At 34.0% G+C, this 20138-nt stretch overlaps 4 protein-coding genes across 4 annotated transcripts; 1 reads left to right on the forward strand and 3 right to left on the reverse strand.

The window, feature by feature from the left end:
* Positions 1-235: 235 nt before the first annotated feature.
* On the reverse strand, positions 236-1097 carry LOC136218900 (germin-like protein 9-3). Its single transcript, XM_066006071.1, has one exon. The coding sequence runs from the start codon at positions 857-859 to the stop codon at positions 236-238; it is 624 nt and encodes a 207-aa protein (XP_065862143.1). The 5' UTR covers positions 860-1097.
* A 7492-nt stretch (positions 1098-8589) lies between these two features.
* Positions 8590-11504, reverse strand: LOC136218907 (germin-like protein 9-3). The gene is made up of 2 exons (XM_066006082.1): positions 10768-11504; positions 8590-9083 (listed from the first exon to the last, which is right to left on the reverse strand). Exons 1-2 carry the CDS (start codon positions 10901-10903, stop codon positions 8590-8592), a joined length of 630 nt encoding a protein of 209 aa, XP_065862154.1. The 5' UTR covers positions 10904-11504.
* A 3129-nt stretch (positions 11505-14633) lies between these two features.
* On the forward strand, positions 14634-15407 carry LOC136212628 (germin-like protein 9-3). The gene has a single exon (XM_066002779.1). It carries the CDS (start codon positions 14661-14663, stop codon positions 15282-15284), a length of 624 nt encoding a protein of 207 aa, XP_065858851.1. The 5' UTR covers positions 14634-14660; the 3' UTR covers positions 15285-15407.
* Positions 15408-17283: 1876 nt separating this feature from the next.
* Positions 17284-17959, reverse strand: LOC136212645 (germin-like protein 9-3). The gene has a single exon (XM_066002780.1). It carries the CDS (start codon positions 17957-17959, stop codon positions 17339-17341), a length of 621 nt encoding a protein of 206 aa, XP_065858852.1. The 3' UTR covers positions 17284-17338.
* Positions 17960-20138: the final 2179 nt, after the last annotated feature.

Below are 20138 nucleotides of genomic sequence, written 5' to 3' on the forward strand. Positions count from 1 at the left end.
GAAGTGATATAACAATTTGGACCAAGGTAGTATATTAATTGTTGAAACAAAAAATAGAATATTTTAACTTCCATGTATACAAATAATGAAACCAACAGGCAAGTTAATCATTAATTGTTGATGTTATTTGAGAACAGCAGAATCTTGCTCATAGCTTCATCCTGCTGATCATTATTACAATTATTAATTGAAAATTAATCACATATTAATGAACTAATATAAATATATATGTTGATCATGTTTTGATGGTATTAGCTGCAATAAGCTTGGAGATGGTTTGGGCATCAGTTTTGAAAGCCTCAGCAAGAATTTCAGGAGCAATCCCACTTCCGAACACAGAAACAGGCAGAGAAGAAGTTCCAGCATTGGCGCTGCCAAACATGCCAAGAGCAAAAGCAGGCGAATCACTCCTTGTGTTAACCTGAAAATGAACTAGCCCTTTCGGGAATATGAACATATCAGGAGCCTGAAGAGTCTGTGTGAAGAGCTTGTTAGTGGTGTCAACAAATCCGACTTCAAGAACTCCTTGGAGAACCATTAAAAGCTCGGCGGATCTAGGATGAACATGAGGAGGATTAATTCCAGAAGGCGGATAGATAAGTGCAGCCACTGATACTGATTGGCCTTCAAGGGCTGGGAATTCTTTCATTGATGCTTTTGATATAATAGCAGTAGAACCTGTTATATTGAGATCTACCAATTGTCTGAATCCGGTAAAGGTGAAGAAGTCACTGGTTAAGTTACCCATTATAGGTGTAATAAAGTCCTTGAGGATATCTGCATCTCCTGCGTTGGCTAATATTGCACTGGATAATGCCATCATCATGGCAATGGCGACCAAGCTTGAAAACTTTCCCATATCTTGATTTGAAGATTGACAATTAAAATGTTGAGTTGATGTTTAGGGTTTAATTTGAAGTGGCTATATATAGGGAGTGCATGAATCAGCTAGCTGTAAGGCGATGGTACATAGGCATTTTTGATAGAACTAATGTTTCTTGTTTCTTATATGGAGCCAGCCAGTTCCTTATCGCAGTCTAATATTTACAAAAGCCAAAAGCCAAAAGCTTTGTTGCTGAATTCTCAGTTGTTGGACATCCTATCCTATATGCGGACAACCTATTTTCAATGTTGTAAATTGGAAGAAGGGACTCATTATAGCATAACACAGTAATTTTTTTCATAAAAAGTTATAAATGTTGGGCAAAACAAATATAATAACACGAGCCAATGAGGATTGGTTCGAGTAGTAAGGAATTGAATTTATATATAATAACTGTTATTATTTTTCAATGCCTTTGATCTTCAAGTGAACTAGAAATAAATTAATTTTATTTTTTTAACATTCACTCTTTTTCTGTAATAAAAATTCAGTTGTCTAAATACATTATTCTTTAGCGGATTTATAAAATATATGCAATCTGATTTTGAATTTTCACCTATTTTTTTTTATCAATACATTCTCGAAGGAAATGATTAATGAAATATAAAATTCTTTGATAACGCCAATGTAGATTTATAGTTTATAAAAAAATTTCATCAGACCATATTCAATCATTTGAAATTTCTTTAGCAGTTTTTGGATCCAAATTGCATGACACATTTATGAGGTGTTTGCATCAACATATTCAAATTGGCAGGTGAATTATGTCACCATTACTTGCTTTTTAGAAGTTCAAATGAATGTTTTGTTTAAAAAATGCGAACCTGAACATATTCTGTCAAGTAACAAAAAGAATAATTAATAACAGAGTTGATGAGTAACAGGAATTTAATTAAGGTTGAGATGCAATTAACAGAGTGATCAAAATGCTTAACTTAGAAATTGGTACTAACAAGATAAGTATATATCGCAGAATGGACTTTGAGAAAATTTGATGATAACAACAGTTTATCAAGAATCATCAATTAACTTACTGACAATAACAGCAAAATGTAATTGACTGAATCAAACTAGTTAGTTAATAATCAACCAAAAGTTAATAAAAGCAACAACTAACCTAATAGGTATATTGATTTGAGTATAGATCAGGATGGAGTAATCTAACCAATAATCAGAGAAACGCACAAGAGAATCAGTCACAGTAGAAACCAAACAGAGAAAAAATATCAGCAAAAGTAATGGATGAGAAAACAGAAGAAAGAAATGAGGAATTCAGCAGCATACTTGCTTTGTTTTTTTACACATGAACGAACAATTCTAAAATTGAAACTGGGGCGTCGAAAGAAACAAGCTTACCTGATTTGACCACATACAATTCCAATTCCAATTCCAGCAGAAGAAATTAAGAACTAAGAACAAGCAAGCAGAATACGAGGAATGAATTTGGTTTCAATAAGACCAAAAACTGAAAAATTGGGGGGAAGTCTGTGATCCTCGGGAGAAACGAATAAAATTGGAGGGAAGGTTTGGCGCTAAAAGAGACGGACGAAAAAGATGAATTTTGAGGAAGTTCTACAAAAATTCAGTATTTTTTTTTTTTGAAAAAGTAAAAGATTATTTTAGTCATTCATATTAAAATATAGAGATAAGATACCAAATTAGGTCTAAAGTTTTTGGAGAAGTTCCAATTTAGGCTTAACGTTCAAAATAACATTAATATAGGCTTAATGTTTACAACATAATATCAATTTAGACTTAACGTTTACAATATAACATCAATTTAGGCCCCACGTACAAAATAACACCAATATAGACTTCATGTTTATAAAATAATACGAATTTAAGCTTAACGTTTTTACAAAATATATACAATTTAAGCTAAACGTTATAATTAAATTAATCATATTATATTCTTTCCCTATTAACTTTATATGCTATCTTTTTATTTAGTTCTATATTCTTATTTATTATAATACAATTAATTAGTATTCTTCCCTATTAAAATCTTATATTTGTTTTCATAAATAATTCCATAACTACTAAATTTCATTGTTTATGTAATATATGCAAACTAAAAATAATTGAATATCCACAATATTTCGAACAATGACATGTATCAATATTATTTTAACTAGTTTTCAAAATATTATGGATATTCAATGAGCCATGAAATTTCAGAATCATAGAATGATCGATGAAAAACAAATATAAGGTTTTAATGGACAAGAAATCTAATTAATTTTATTATAATAAATAAGAAAATAAAACTAAATAAAAAGATAACATATAAAGTTAATAGGAAAATACTATACTATGGTTAATTTAATTGTGACGTTTAGCTTAAATTGGATATATTTTGTAAACGTTAAGCTTAAATTCGTATTATTTTGTAAACGTTAAGACTATATTGGTGCTATTTTGTACGTGATGCCTAAAATGATGCTATATTGTAAACGTTAAGCCTAAATTGATATTATATTGTAAACGTTAAGCCTGTATTGGTGCTATTTTGAACTAGACCTGTTCATGGGGTTGGGCTATGTCGGGCTTATAAATAAAAACTCCTACCCAAACCCAACCCAACCCGCATGAAATATGCTTCGGGCTCGGGCCGGGCTGGGCTGGATCAGAGAACCTTAATCCCAGGCCCAACCCAGGCCCGCCCATACTGATATTTTGTTCATATATATATATTTCAATTTTCGTTTCAACTATAGATAAATTACAGTTTACAATATATGGAGAGAAAAAATCAGAAATAAACATAAATCTAATAAAATAATCAAATTAAAATAGGCAAACGTGAATGTGATATGGTGATGGAGGTAGGTAGGCAACATCTGATTAATTAATGTGGAGAAAAGAATGAGATGGTATTAGATTACGTTTATATATGTTTTTAGCTTTATGAGCACCAAGTAACGGTACTTTATAAAAAACAAAGTAATCATAGCGGGCACCATTTGTTGAGGTGTCCGCTATAGTTACTTTGTTTTTTACAAAGTACCGTTACTTGGTGTGTTTTTACCATTAGATGATGGAGCATAAAATTAATCCAATGGTGAATATAAGCACCAAGTAACGGTACTTTGTAAAAAACAAAGTAACCATAGCGGGCACCATTTGTTGAAATATTATTATATTATTAATAAAAGTAAATATGCATAAACTTTATAACAGGATACGAATAAGTTGTATAAATTTTAATAATATATAAATACATATCAAAGAATTACGGGTCGGACCGGGCTGAGACGAGCTTTTATAATAGGTCCCAAGCCCAACCCATAAATTAATGGGTATCTTCGGGCTTGGGCCGGGCCGGGCTTATTAAAAATTTATTCTGACCAAGCCCGTTCCATTGTCTACGGGTTTGGGCGGGTTGGGCGGGCCATCGGGTTCATGAACAGGTCTATTTTGAACGTTGAACCTAAATTGACACTTCTTCAACAATCTTAGGCTTATTTTGGCACCTTATCCTTAAAATATATAGTTTATATTTCATTATAATTCTTGAAAATATGCTTTTATTATGTCAAACTTATCTCATTAATGTTTTTCTTGTAGCAACAGGATATTATTATTGTGGTAAGCCAATAATTTAATATCATATTAAATTCAACTAATAAAAGATTAAAACTAGTTAATTAATTAATTATATAAATTTTTATATCCTAAAATATAAATCACATATCCTAGAAAATAAATTCTAGAGTCTAAATTAAAAACATTAGATAAATTAATGGTTAGATCTAATCCAATTTTTCAATGTTTTACTCCTAAAAGTAGATATCCTAAAATAAATCGGACTAAACCCTAATGTCAAAGTCTTTTAGATACAAAAGTGAAAAAGTCTGTGTCATAATAAAGAAAAGAGAGAAAAAAATACCATAATTTATAAGGTTTAGAAGGATGCGAAAATGCCATTGTGTCATTGCTTTTTGCGATGGAATGACTTGGTGGTTAATAGGTCTTTGGGCCTATGAGCTTTCTAGAGCGAGATGAGTCTTCGAGTAGCTGAATCTAAGTCCATTGACGCAACCATAAAATTACACAGAAATTCATATTTTAAAAACTATTTACAATTATGTCAAGACATAATTTTGGATTATGTCAAACTAGTAAAATCAATATTTTTAATATATTTTGAGGATTAGAATTTATAAATTAGAAGTTTAGAATATACTTTATAAGGTTTATGATTCATGAATTGAAGTCTAAAATTTTTAAATTAGGGTGTAAAATCATAATATATAGAAAATAATAACATATTAAGAATTAAGTTTCGTGATATGACTTAGTTGTAATTTTGTACTTAAGTATGATATTCATGTAATTGACCCATTCCAAATCCATATTGAAGATGAGATTCAATCTCTCCATGGTGTCACGTGTGCCATTCCGAGACTTAAAGTCCTGGACAATAATTAAAATTATAACTGCAGCAACCCTTCCCCTCATCCAACTCTCTGTTCATTTGAAAAATGGTGTTGTTAAACCGAGCCCCAAATTCCCACCCCTAGTTCCATGAAAGGACGAAAATGCCCTTTCATGGGTTATGAGGTGAAAAAGCTATTTTTTTTGCCTTTCCGTCACGCGGGCGTGTGGCTATCACGCCTCACCGCGTGGTCGGGCGTGATAGCCACACGCCTCACCGTCTGGTCGGACGTGATAGCCACACGCCCGACCACACGGTGGGGCGTGTGGGTGTGTGGCTATCACGCCCGACCACGCGGTGAGGCGTGATAGCCGCATGCCCGCGTGACAGAAAGGCAAAAAAAAATAGGTCATTAAACCCGTAACTAGGCCGTTAAACCCGTAACTACAGAATTGTACTTAAAACCTAAAAATACCATACAATTTTAACTAAAATCAGTAACAATAATATAAGTTCATGAATAAATATTATTAATTACAACACATAAAACTAATATAATCTAGTCCAAGCCGCTCTCCTTTCAGCGTATAGATTGTCCAAGTGACGAACACTCGGATCACGAAATATACGCCATTGGGTGGTAATGGGAGGCACTGGAAATTCAGGTCTTAAATAAAGACGTATGTAGTGTTGATAACTCTCCAAATGACAAATCACAATCTCTCGTTCTGGTGGTTTTCCATCGTCCGAACGCATCGGCAGTATAGTGCAACATCCTAACTATGATGTAGTAAAAAGGAATATTACTGCATTCAAAACAGATGCAACAGCATATAAGTCATCCAGACTCGCCATCCAGTGGGACTCACTACACCCCGCTCCTGCCTATTTAATACGCGTGAGGGCAGCATCGAATCCGTTCCCGAACACTGGCGCATACAGATCACGGTTTGCCCGCATCTCATTCTCTATGAGCACTCTCATCAGCTTCCACTCCTCCTGGTTATAGGTGATGGCATCGGCTAAAACACGAAATCCACAGTTACCATCTGCTACAACATCATGGTATCCAGTAATAAATGGTATGATGAGACCTTGAACCCGATGTAAATGGTGGTAACCGGCGATATCCGCATCAAATCCGGCTGAAAATATTAATATATGAAATTCATCAAAAAAAATATATTTACTTTAACTTCAACATATATATTACTAAAATAAAATATACCTGACATCTCATTGTTATGCACAGATGAGGATCAGCCTCGACTACGACTACTCCTCGAACCTGAGGACCGTGCTCGACCTCGTGGTACCTGACTGTACTCCCATGCACTCGGATTTCGTTTCGTTGTGAATTCCCCTTTGGTCTACCCCTAACAGTGTCTTTGACCTCAGGTTCTTTGAAGCCACTTTGTTCCGGGTTTATCTGATCATGAATCATCATCGATATGCTACGCACCATTGAAGGATCTAATTTTTCAACATTTTCCACAAGAGTGTGAAAAAACCGGCGATCCTCAGACCCGTCAGCATATACGGGAGCAGTAACTGGTATGTCACTCAAACCTTCAAACGCAAGAGATCTCCAAAAAGGATGGATTCAGTCAGCACGGACCGATGTGTCTGTGTCAATATACGTTTTAAGCTCACATATACACGGAATGCCATGAGTCATGAAATATGACTACAATAATTCTAAAATGTTGATTTTCTCTTCTAATATAAAATAATTTATCATATTCATTACAATAATATGACCAGTACATATCCTATAATCCTATATTGGAATGATAACATTGTTCAGAATGTGAACGGTGTTACGTATATGAAAATGGATCTAATCAGTTGAATATATTTGATGGTGAAATTGACTATACAAGTTTAGTTGAAGCGAGCGAGTTTGCTATTAGATATCAAAAGAATTTGAATCGAATAAAATATATTTTTATTCAACCAATTTCTACGCATTATAATTTTTATCAAGTTTGCTAGTAGAGTGACATCAAGTTGATAGAATGTTAAGGCAATTTAGTCTTAATCAACCAATTCCTAGCACTCCGAACCAAAGTGATTATGTATTTATATACGTTTGGAGGACGGATATCAATTGGGAAACTAAACATACAAGATGGATTAATGAATGGATGCATAAACTCACTAGAGTGTAGATCTCTAATCCACTAACGAGCGTTTGGTTTGGGGTCTTTAGGAATGAGAATGTTAATGGACGGGTTTCATTCCCTTTGTTCTTGTTTGTTTACAAAAAAAAAACCCATTCCCTTTACCCATTTTAGATTAAGCCATTACCCCACTTTAGGTTAAGGCATTACCCCATGCCCTCTAGGGAATTGGATTCCCTTTACCCCATTCCCTTTCTTAAACATATCCAAACACATAGGAGAATTAATGGTTATTCATTTCATTTCCTTTAGTTTGCCTTTCTTGATTCATTTTCTCTTACCCCTTGTGAACCAAACGCCTTTTAAATGAATCGTTATATTTTCGTTCTGAGTATATAGAGTGGTACATATACTAGAAGATGGATTTCTGTCAACGGTGCTATCGACATTGTGGTATAATTTTATGTTATAAAATATTTATAATACTGTGGGACTTAGCGCCTGAGACAACTTACATCCCTTGTTTGGGAATTAGCTGTTAGCTGATTACATTAGCTGTTAGTTGTTAGCTGATTACATTAGCCGATTTGACTATCTGTTTGTGTAGACCTGTTTGATAAAAATTAGCTGATTGATAATAGCGGTTTGTGCAAAAAGACGAATAAGGGCCTTTCTTTTTTTAATACATAAAAATATATTTAAAATAATTAGAGTTAAAGAAGTCCATTAATTTTAATATTGTAAAACGCTAATTGAAAAAGCTCATAAAAGGAGCTTTTTCTAAATTAGCGTTTTCATCCCAAAATTCTCACCCATTCATCTCCCCACCAAACACTCCAATTGGCGGTTTCAGTGGTCAAACCGCTAAAGTTGGTCAAAACCGCTCTTTTTATCCCAAAACGCTCTTTACCAAACACACCATTTCAGAAGTCAAACTCCCGAAAACTCCTTTGACCACCCTAAAACTAGAAATTGTTACAAATTTAACCAATATTTGTTATATGTTGCTACCGTAACATCAATGCGAAATAAACATATAATAATATTTTTTTTCCATAGGCATGAAAGATTAAAACAATGCACAAAGTTATTGATTACTTGTGTTATTATTTGATAGCAGAATCATGCATGCTCTCGGCTAGCTTAAACTATCCTGCTAATTATTACAATCAGAAAATGTTCATCACATAATCAACTAACTTCACTCATGTTTTAATGGTATTAGCTGCAATAAGCTTGGATATGGTTTGGACATCAGTTTTGAAAGCCTCAGCGAGAACTGCAGGAGCTATCCCACTTCCAAATACAGAAACGGGCAGAGAAGAAGTTCCAGCATTGGCACTGCCAAACATGCCAAGATCATAAGCCGGCGAATCACTCCTTGTATTAACCTGAAAATGAACTAGCCCTTTCGGGAATATGAACATATCAGGAGCTTGAAGAGTTTGTGTGAAGAGCTTGTTAGTGGTGTCAACAAATCCGACTTCAAGAATTCCTTGGAGAACTATTAAAAGCTCGGCGGATCTAGGATGAACATGAGGAGGATTGATTCCAGAAGGAGGATAGATAAGCGCAGCCACTGATACTGATTGGCCTTCCAAGACTGGGAACTCTTTCATTGATGCTTTTGATGCAATTGCAGTTGTGCCTGTTATGTTGAGATTCACCAATTGTCTGAATCCTGTGAAGGTGAAGAAGTCTGCAACATCCATAATTTTATAGAAGAAAAATAAAATTTTGATATCTATTATAATTAAAATATAATTATTAATTTTTTTATATGATCCATTAACTTTTATTACTAATAGATTATTATTATTATTATTATTATTATAGTTTTTGGGTTCAGGGAAAGGAAAAAAGAGAAGAGAAACGAGTTGAGGGTTTTGGGTTTTGGGGGAACAAACAAAAATCGCCGCTGCACCTTCTTTCTTTTCTTATTTTTCTTTCATTTTATTTTTCTCCTTAACTCCTTACTCCGATCACCTCTTGAAACGAAAATTACACTGTTAAATTCTTTGTTTCGTGAGGAACATTTCAAGACCACTATTGATATTTTTCCGAGCAAAAAGTATGGTGACCGGAGTGGGTATTTTCACCGGAAAAGTGTTAGATCTCAACCTTTTAGGCGGTTTTTGTTGTGAAAGGGGTGTACTTTTGGACTCCTCTGATCGTTGGCTATCTCGTTATAGTCTCTGTTCACGATTTTGACATCTCCGGCGAACTTCCGGCAACCGACCACCGCGCTCCGGCGAAACTCCGGGGAGCAAGTAACGAGTCAGTTAAAACCCGAACAAAATAATTAGCGTTTTGGGACGAGAGGTAAACTTAATTGCTTATGTTTATATATATATATATATATATATATATATATATATATATATATATATATATTTGGATGAGTGTCTATTGATATTTTGTCATAGTATAATTAAATGTATGTTGAACGAGTATTGAGTATTTGGTTATCATTTAATTTGTACTTGATTTATATATATGGTGATTTGAGATGTGAATGTATGGTTGAATTTATTGAGGTATTAGCTGTGAAATTATACCATGATAGAATTGCAATGTATATGAGTTCAAAAGTTTATAAATTACGAAATTGTATTGGAGTATGTTTGAGTTAGAACAAAACATAAATAACTAGCTTCGGTGAGTATATTCAATGGTCTGGAGGTTTGTTGATACTGTGATCACAGGCACCTGGATAGGGTGTTATTTTACTCTAATTGAGTTTATACTGTGTCCTGAAACTGGGGGCGATAGCAGTACCGTATTATAAAAAAAAGGAAGAAAAAGAAATCATTACGAGGTTAAAAAGGTACTATTGTTAACCATAAGACCATTGAGTATATTTCACTTAGGTTTAGCTGGGCCCTTAAAAATAAAGATAATAAAATTATAATTTTATTGTTTGAAGTAAATCGAGTCATGTACAAGATGATATGTTTATATTTTTATTTCTGATTGATTGATTGTTTAATTATTGGAGTAATTAAATGTATATTCATGTATATAAATATAGGTAATTATGTTTATTGAGTAGGCAGCTCACCCCTTGCCACGTTGAAATTTTCAGGCTAGGTTCAGAGGTTCTCTGGCCAGCACAAGCGTCTTATTCCCATTAGAAATTTTATGAGCATTTATTAGGATTTAATATATTATTGAACTGGATTAATTTGTTTAGATTGAGTAAATTTTTATTGATCGATTAAATTGTTTTATTGGTTATTGAACCTTTTGAATATTGATTTTTGATAGGCAATAATGAACAATGAGACATTATTTGAATATGTTGTTCTTTGTACGCAATTATGATAATTGATTGGGTTTTTGTGTATTTTCAACGTGACCCGGGACGGGGGTTACAAAGTCACTGGTTAAGTTTGTACCAGGTATTGTTATAGGTGTAATGAAGTCCTTTAGGATATCAGGGTCTCCTGCATTGGCTACTATTGCACTAGATAATGCCATTGCGACGGCAATGGCGACGAAGCTGGAAAAGTTTCCCATTCTTGATTTGAAGATTGACAATTAAAATGTTGAAATTATGAGTTGATGAAGTATTAGGCTTTGATTTGAAGTGACTATATATAGAGAGTGAATCAGCTGGATATATAGAGGAAAGTTCCAAGTGTTTTCCTCCATATTGAAATAATAAATCAGACGTTGTATGAGTTGGAAAAAGCTATATAGTATAAGATATTCTAATTTTTGGTCACAGATGAAGAAACAAACAAAAAACAAAGAAGTATTTAGGATATTCTACACTTTCTTGTTAATTATACTTTCCAGCTGTGAGTGAAAACAATGAACATATAATTCTCAAAACTTTAACCCCTTGTTCGAACCAATCTCATTAAAAAAAGAATGCAAGTTATATTTGTTATGGAACCGTTTGAACTAACAGTTCGAGTCGATAGTTAAGATCTCTGACACACCTCCAAATGCTTACATTGGGCTTGCAGCAGGCCTATACCACCGTATGTTTTTAATTCCATAAATTAATGAGGTTGTCAAGATTCGATCCCTCGACGGTTTGGTCTAAGAGACTCTGATACCATTGTTGAAATAATGAACTTATAATTAATAGTCTTTAATTTGATTCAGTGTATTATCCAAGAGTCATTTCTGTATCTGTATTTATAGAGTGTCCAAGAGTCATTTCTGTACCTGTGTCTGTATCTGTATTTATAGAGAGTTAATGTGGTTTACTAAGAGTCATGTTTGTAATCTATAAATATACAAAGTAGTAAGGAAAGAGAATCAGAAGAGAATTTCTTCCAGCAATTATACTCTTCCTCTTTTAGCTGTGAAAGTTTATTTATTTGATCCAACAAATTGGTATCAGAGCTAGACAAAAATTCTCCTGAAAATTGAGAATCATGGTGAAAAGAGAAATCGTCATTGATTCGTGGGAGACCAAGTCCCAGATTTGGAAAGCTATGCGCTTATGCATAGATGACATCAAAGAACAAGTTGATTCTTTGATGTCATCTATGCATAAGCGCATAGCTTTCCAAATCTGGGACTTGGTCTCCCACGAATCAATGACGATTTCTCTTTTCACCATGATTCTCAATTTTCAGGAGAATTTTTGTCTGGCTCTGATACCAATTTGTTGGATCAAATAAATAAACTTTCACAGCTAACAGAGGAAGAGTATTTATTTGATCCAACAAATTGGTATCAGAGCCAGACAAAAATTCTCCTGAAAATTGAGAATCATGGTGAAAAGAGAAATCGTCATTGATTCGCGGAAGACCAAGTCCCAGATTTGGAAAGCTATGCGCTTATGCATAGATGACATCAAAGAATCAAGTGATGATGATGAGAATTCGAAGGTTTTTGGAGAAGGAATTGGGATTGGAGAAATATACATTGGATGGACAGAAGAAATTTATCATGCAATGTTTGGTGGAATCCTTAGAAAATGATGATGATGAGAATTCTGAGGATTTAGGAGAAATTGGTGAAAGACATGCGAAGGTACAAGAACATGTATCTGATGATGAGGAGAAAATGGAAGATTCTCCTGTGATAGGTCTTTTGCTGGAAACTGATCCAGTCAGTAAGAAGAAAGAAGTTCCAAGTAAGTTCAACATTAGCAAGGCCATGATGAAGAGAGTTTCCTATATTAAAGCCAATTATGAGGAACTTACAACGGTCCGTCTTTGTCGAATATTAGAGGAAGATATGGGAATTGAGAAATTTGCACTTGATCCATTCAACAAATATATAATCAATCATATAGATGACGTATTGCAATGGGATGATGAGAATTCGGAGTCCTTAGACAGAGAGATTGATGAGGATGACGAAGATGAAGTAAAACCAGTGCAGAAGGTATTGAGAAAGCCTTTGATAAAATCAAGCAAGTGCTTGAGAACAAATGTGAGGTCAAGCTAATGAAGGAATTCAAGGAGACATTTTCCAATGAAGGATTGTCATCAAAAGCATCTGAAAAAGAAGTCAAGGAAGTTGAAAAGAGAAAGGAAAGAATGAAAGAACTCTGAGTAATTGACATGAGTAGTATTATGTCAATGTCATCTAGAAGGTGCACTATAAGTTATGTTTCACATCCAAACCCCAAAATACCAGTTGACAGTGATAATAGTGATGTTGATGGTACTGAGGAAGATGATGATGAGGAAGAAGAAAATGATGGAGATACTAATGGGGATGATGGAAGCTACCGTGAAGATGTCGATAACAATGAATTTCGAAGAAAATGTTGGAGGTAATAATGGGGTTGATGGCAGCTAGAGTGAAGAGATGAAGTTTGAAGATTTAAACAGATTACAGACTACAGACTGTTCTTGGTGTTACTAAGGGATAAATTATAAGTTTAAGGGGGTGTGTTGACATAATGAACTTATAATTAATAGTCTTTAATTTGATTCAGTGTATTATCCAAGAGTCATTTCTGTATCTGTATTTATAGAGTGTCCAAGAGTCATTTCTGTACCTGTGTCTGTATCTGTATTTATAGAGAGTTAATGTGGTTTACTAAGAGTCATGTTTGTAATCTATAAATATACAAAGTAGTAAGGAAAGAGAATCAGAAGAGAATTTCTTCCAGCAATTATACTCTTCCTCTTTTAGCTGTGAAAGTTTATTTATTTGATCCAACAACCATATCATACAACTATTTGAACTAACATCATATATATCAAATCTATCACTTAACTAAGAAATCAAGAACATAAATACATGCAAAGGGAAGATGACGTATTAATTATTACCAACATCAGAAAAATGGCAAAAGACATGTCCACAGACCACTCTCTATCCATATGAAGCCATATCCATTCCCCTTACTTCCTTTTCTTTAGCTCAGTTTTATTGTTTAATTCTAGCTGTGCTTTTCACTGCCTTCTTGACTGGGTGCTTCTCTGCTTGGGACTACCAGCTCTGTAAACAAATGGAGATGATTGACAAACCTATATAATATAATAAGGAACCATATAATTTTTTCAATTAAGCAATGTGGATATTTAACATGTCCACTCATACCAGTGGCGAATACAGGATTGGCCGGTTGGGGGCCGATTAATTTTATATGCGTGTAAATTTTTTTTTGCTAAACCGAACTTGTACAACAAAATTTCCATATATATACATGTTATAATCTGAGTGGTCAAGAATCAATTTTTTAAGTACCAATCTAAAACTTTTTAGCTACATTGTGTTTAACATTTTTAACATTGAAAAAAATTGTGTTTAATAGAAAAATTCGGTTTTAGGGAAGGGCCTAATAGATAAAAAAAATTTAGAAATTTGGATTTAAAAATGGATTTAGAAATTTAGATTTAAGGATGACCTAGCAGGAAAAAAAAAATAGAATTTTAGATTTAGAGAGGATCTAACGGGCACAAAAATTTAGAATTTTGGATTTAGAGATAGCGGAACACGACTTGGACTAATTTTGAAATACTAATTCAGCACCTATCAAAATTTCTTGGACACAGGGAACCGGAACCAACCACGACAATTTGTATATATGTATAACAAAATTTTAGTATATCCATGACATAGGATGGACGTGGCCTGCCGATTAATGCTACAATGCATGTTTAAAGTTTATTATAATTAATAGCAATCTATGAAAAATGACAAATAGGTAAGACAATGAACACACTTTGCACTTTCCTCAATTATATATCCAGCTCATTCATGCACTCCCTATATATAGCCACTCCGAATTGAAGCCTAGTACTCCATCAACTCATAACCTCAACAATTTACCTGTCAATCTTCAACTCAAGAAATGGGCAAGTTTTCAAGCTTGGTCGCCATTGCCATGATGATGGCACTATCCAGTGCAATAGTAGCCAATGCAGGAGACGCAGATATCCTCAAGGACTTCGTTACACCTATAATGGGTAACTTAACCAGTGACTTTTTCACCTTTACCGGATTCAGGCAATTGGTAGATCTCAACATAACAGGCTCTACTGCAATTATAACAAAAGCATCAATGAAAGAATTCCCAGCCCTTGAAGGCCAATCAGTATCAGTGGCTGCACTTATCTATCCTCCTTCTGGAATCAATCCTCCTCATGTTCATCCTAGATCCGCCGAGCTTTTAATGGTTCTCCAAGGAGTTCTTGAAGTCGGATTTGTTGACACCACTAACAAGCTCTTTACGCAAACTCTTCAGGCTCCTGATATGTTCATATTTCCAAAAGGACTTGTTCATTTTCAGGTTAACACAAGGAGTGATTCGCCTGCTTTTGCTCTTGGCATGTTTGGAAGCGCCAATGCAGGAGCTTCTTCTCTGCCTGTTTCTGTATTCGGAAGTGGGATTGCTCCTGCAATTCTCGCTGAGGCTTTCAAAACTGATGTTCAAACCATCTCCAAGCTTATTGCAGCTAATACCATCAAAACATGATCAACTTATATAGTATATAAATTAGTTCATGAATATGTGATTCATTTTCAATTAATAATTGTAATAATGATCAGCTGGAAGCTATGAGCAAGATTCTGCTGTTCTCAAATAACATGATTTACTAGCAAGTTAATAATATCCTTGAGAATTTCTTTTAATCATATATAATTATCCATATCCAATGTCTCCTGCTTTGCTTAATTGGTTTATCATTTATATGTATTAATATCTTATACTAGCATAGTCACTTAGTTTCTTTGTTTTTTGTTTTGGTTCCAGGCTTTTGCCTCCTAGTCAACAAAAAAAAAAAAAAAAATCACATACTATATGATAATTAATGGTTTTGATTTTCAAAGATGCCAAATAGGAAAAGCCATATTTCTAAATTAAAATTTTGACTTAAACTTTCACACTATGTTGCACGGAAACATTTTTCACTAGCGTTTCCACGTTTAGTGTCCGTTTCTGTTCCTATTTCCATTAACATTACTATTTCCTAGCCAAATTTTCTTAAAAATATCCATATCAGTTCCATTTCCAGTTCTGTACAATATAACTTTGACGGCTTCCATTGAAAAATGATAAAACAGACCATGAGAAGCAATCAAGCCGAAAAAGGCCGCGAATCAGAACATTGAAAACCGGGGAAACGTTGGATTAAAGATCTATATATTTATCTATATATAAAACTAATCAAAGCATATTTTCATTCTCTACATTAAGAAAATGTAAACAAATAAGCCATTAGAACCATGTTACCTAGTAAAAGGCTCACTAATTCTACTAACACATGAATTAAAACATGAAAATTTAATTAATTAAAAAAACATAAAAATATGAGAATTACTTAGACCACTAAAACATTATCAATAATAAAAACTAACTTTAAATCATTCTTTTAACACCCTTTCTTGATTCAAAGTTGTAAATTTCTTTTATTATATATCATGTACTTCACATCATCAGTTTCATAATCAGTACACTTTTCACCAATTTAATTTGTTAATGCACTTCTTACCAAATTTCAATTGTTGCACATCTCTCCAATATCAGAATACTTACCAACATATATCAAATTGACAATTTCTGCTGTCTTGTTCCCGTCAACTTCTCAACTATACATGGATCATTGAAGATTTGGATGGTGATGAACAACCACTCGAACCGCCTTCCAAGAAATAAGCAGACCAGGGAGTTTTCCCAAAGGAGTCATTAGCTTTGTGTGAAACTTTTCCATTCAAGAAAGAATTGAAATGTAAACAGCAAACAATGACAGAGACGATGTCATTAAGGTGGAAAGTGGAACCTAAAAAACTAGTATTATCTGAGACGCTACCACCAAAAAGGAAGGTGGAGGGTTAGCTAAAGTCGTGCAAGAGGATGCCACCGAAGATAGTAGTGGAGATAATGTTGGCAAATTAGATTAACTTGTAACTATTAGAGTTACTTAATGACTTAAATTAAAATTAACTTGTAAACTATTAGAGTTACTTAAAGTGGAAAGTGGGATTGCTCCTGAAATTCTTGCTGAGTCTTTCAAAACTTATGTTCAAACTATCTCGGAGCTTATTGCAGCCAATACCCTCAAAACATGATTACCATATATATTTAAATTAGTTCATTATTATGTGATTCGTTTTCAATTAGCAATTGCAATAATGATCAGCAGGATGAGCCATGAGCAAAGATTTTGCTGTTCTTAAATAACATCAAATAATTAATTATTATCTATTGGTTTCATTATTTTTATCTATGGAAGTTAAGATATTCTTTTTGTTCCAAATTGATATACACTACTACCAACATTCTTATATATGGTTTTAACAATAATCAAAATAGATAGATACAATCAACATTCTTATATGGTTTTTCATTCTTATTATGAAAAAAATGAAACATATTACTTTGCATATGCATAATCTGAACAGTAGACAGGTTATTGACAGAACAATCTTGATGATCTTAGCTTCATCCTGCTGATAATTATTACAATTTTAACTTGAAAATTTGAATTAACTTTTATATATATATATATATATATATATATATGGTAATCATGTTTTAATGGTATTAGCTGCAATAAGTTTGGAGATGGTTTGAACATCAGTTTTGAAAGCCTCAGCAAGAATTTCAGGAGCAATCCCACTTCCAAACACAGAAACAGGTAGAGAAGAAGTTCCAGCATTGGCGCTGCCAAACATGCCAAGAGCATAAGCAGGAGAATCATTCTTTGTGTTAACCTGAAAATGAACTAGCCCTTTCGGGAAGATGAACAAATCAGGAGCCTGAAGAGTCTGTGTGAAGAGCTTGTTAGTGGTATCAACAAATCCGACTTCAAGAACTCCTTGGAGAACCATTAAAAGCTCCGCGGATCTAGGATGAACATGAGGAGGATTGATTCCAGAAGGAGGATAGATAAGTGCAGCCACTGACACTGATTGGCCTTCTAACGCTGGGAACTCTTTCATTGATGCTTTTGCTATAATTGCAGTGGAACCTGTTATGTTGAGATTTACCAATTGTCTGAATCCAGTGTAGGTGAAGACATCACTTGTTATATTTGTAGGGTTGAGTCCTAGAGGTAGTAAGAAATCTTTGAGGATATCAGGGTCTCCGGCGTTGGCTGAAATTGCCATGATCACGGCAACGGCGACGAATATGGTAATTTTTCCCATTTCTGGATTGTTTTGATTGAAAAGAGTTGAAGTGATTAGGCTTTAATTTGTAGTGGTTATATATAGGGAGGGATTGCTATATTAAGTAATTATAATAATTAAACATGAAACAAAGCTTGTCTGAGTTGGCAAGCGATGCTACATAGGCATTGATACTAATATTTGACCAGACCTTATCTGTTTCATTATCTGTCTTTTTAGCAGAAATATAGTCACAACTTGATCGGAAGTGATAAATGTGAAATACTATATAAACCAAAAAACTTCATTTACATCGTCTTAATTGGCAGGACATTCTATTTTATTTTATAACAAGAGATGAGAGATACTCAACAATTTCCAGTAACTGGAGTAATATTCTTGAGAATCAATATTAAATTAATGTTTCGTTTTCCTCATTCTTCGAGGCTCATTTGGTTCGCGGAATAGAATAGTTATTCATAATCTATTCATGTTCATACATTTAGTTTGTTTTTTTAGATTGAATAACTATTCCATGGATTTTGTATTCCATAATTACTGAAATATGGATTTTGTATTCCACAATTAGTTAATTTAATCTACTAACTAGGGTGTTCATCAGTCTGTTCAGTCTGAAAACCGAATCAAACCGAAATAACTGAAAACCTAATAACATTTAAAATGAGAACCGAACCGAACCGAATAATATTTATAAACCGAACCTAATTGAACCAAATATTTCGGTTCAGTTCGGTTCGGTTTTCGATTTCAGCACATACTAGATGAATTATTTTTGTTTCTTGTGTTATGTTATATAATTATAATATCTATACTATTTATAATTAATAAATTATTGTGTATCTACTTAGCTATGGTATATTAACTTATCAAATCTAATTATTGTATATCAATTTATCTAATTATTGAATTATTTGAGAGAATGAAAATGGATAAAACCGAATGAATATTATTGAAGAGAAATACAGCTTATATAGCAAAGTACAAAAACTAAGTTTAGCTATGCTGAGCTGAGCTGTGCTGAGCTGAGTTGAGCCGAGCTGAGTTGAGCCGTGCTGAGTTGTCAACTTATACAGCTGTCAACACCCGCCCCTCAAGTTGGGTGAGTATATATCATCAAACCTAACTTGGATAAAGCTGTATGCATTTGAGCACCAGTAAGGTTCTTAGTTAACAAGTCTGCTAACTGCTCATGTGAAGGTACATAGGGTGTGGAGATAAATCCTTGTTGCAAAAGCTCCCGCACTATATGGCAATCAATGTCTATATGTTTAACCTTTTCGTGGAATACTGGGTTAGCAGCTATGGCAATAGCAGCTTGATTGTCACATCGAAGTTGAATAGGTAGGCTTACAGAAATCTGAATTTCTGGTAGCAGGTAACTAAGCCATTTTAACTCACAAGTTGTAGTTTCCATGGCTCGATATTCAGCCTCAGCTGAGGACTTGCTCACTGTAGGTTGTTTCTTGGACTTCCATGAAATGAGACTGTTACCGAGCAAAATACAATACCCAGTCACTGAACGTCTTGTAGTTTGACACCTGCCCCAATCTGAATCACAGAAAGCAGACAAAACAAAAGTATTCTGAGCTGAATAAAACAAGCCTAACTGTTTTGTGCCTTTTAGATACTTAAGCACATGAATAGCTGCATCCCAATGCATCTCTGTAGGAGCATTCATATATTGACTAAGTTGTTGTGTAATGAAAGCCAAGTCAGGACGAGTGAATCCTAAGTACAAAAGCCTGCCAATGATCCTCCTGTATTTGTTAATATCATGAATTGCAGGAGATGAAGTATTAGCATCTGGATCATCTAATTGTATTCCACTTGGAAGAGGACTGGAAACAGATGTACAGTTCTCTAAACCAGTATCAATCAGCAAGTCGGTAATATATTTTCTTTGTGAGAGCAAAATGCCATCTTCAGACCTGTGTAACTCCACTCCAAGAAAATACTTGGCAGTACCAAGATCTTTAATGGTAAATTCCTGGTGTAAAGCAGCTTTAATTTCTTCTATTTTTTGCTGGGAAGAACCTGTCAGCAGCATATCATCCACATAGATGACAATGGCAGTAAAATGTCCATTTGATTGTCTAGTGAATAGACAATAATCATGTACGGATTTAGTGAAGCCCAAATTCTTCAAAACAGAAGTAAAAGCCTTATACCATTGTCTGCCTGCTTGCTTCAGCCCGTA

The sequence above is a fragment of the Euphorbia lathyris genome, chromosome 1 (genome assembly GCF_963576675.1).
Source record: "Euphorbia lathyris chromosome 1, ddEupLath1.1, whole genome shotgun sequence".
Lineage (NCBI taxonomy): Eukaryota > Viridiplantae > Streptophyta > Magnoliopsida > Malpighiales > Euphorbiaceae > Euphorbia > Euphorbia lathyris.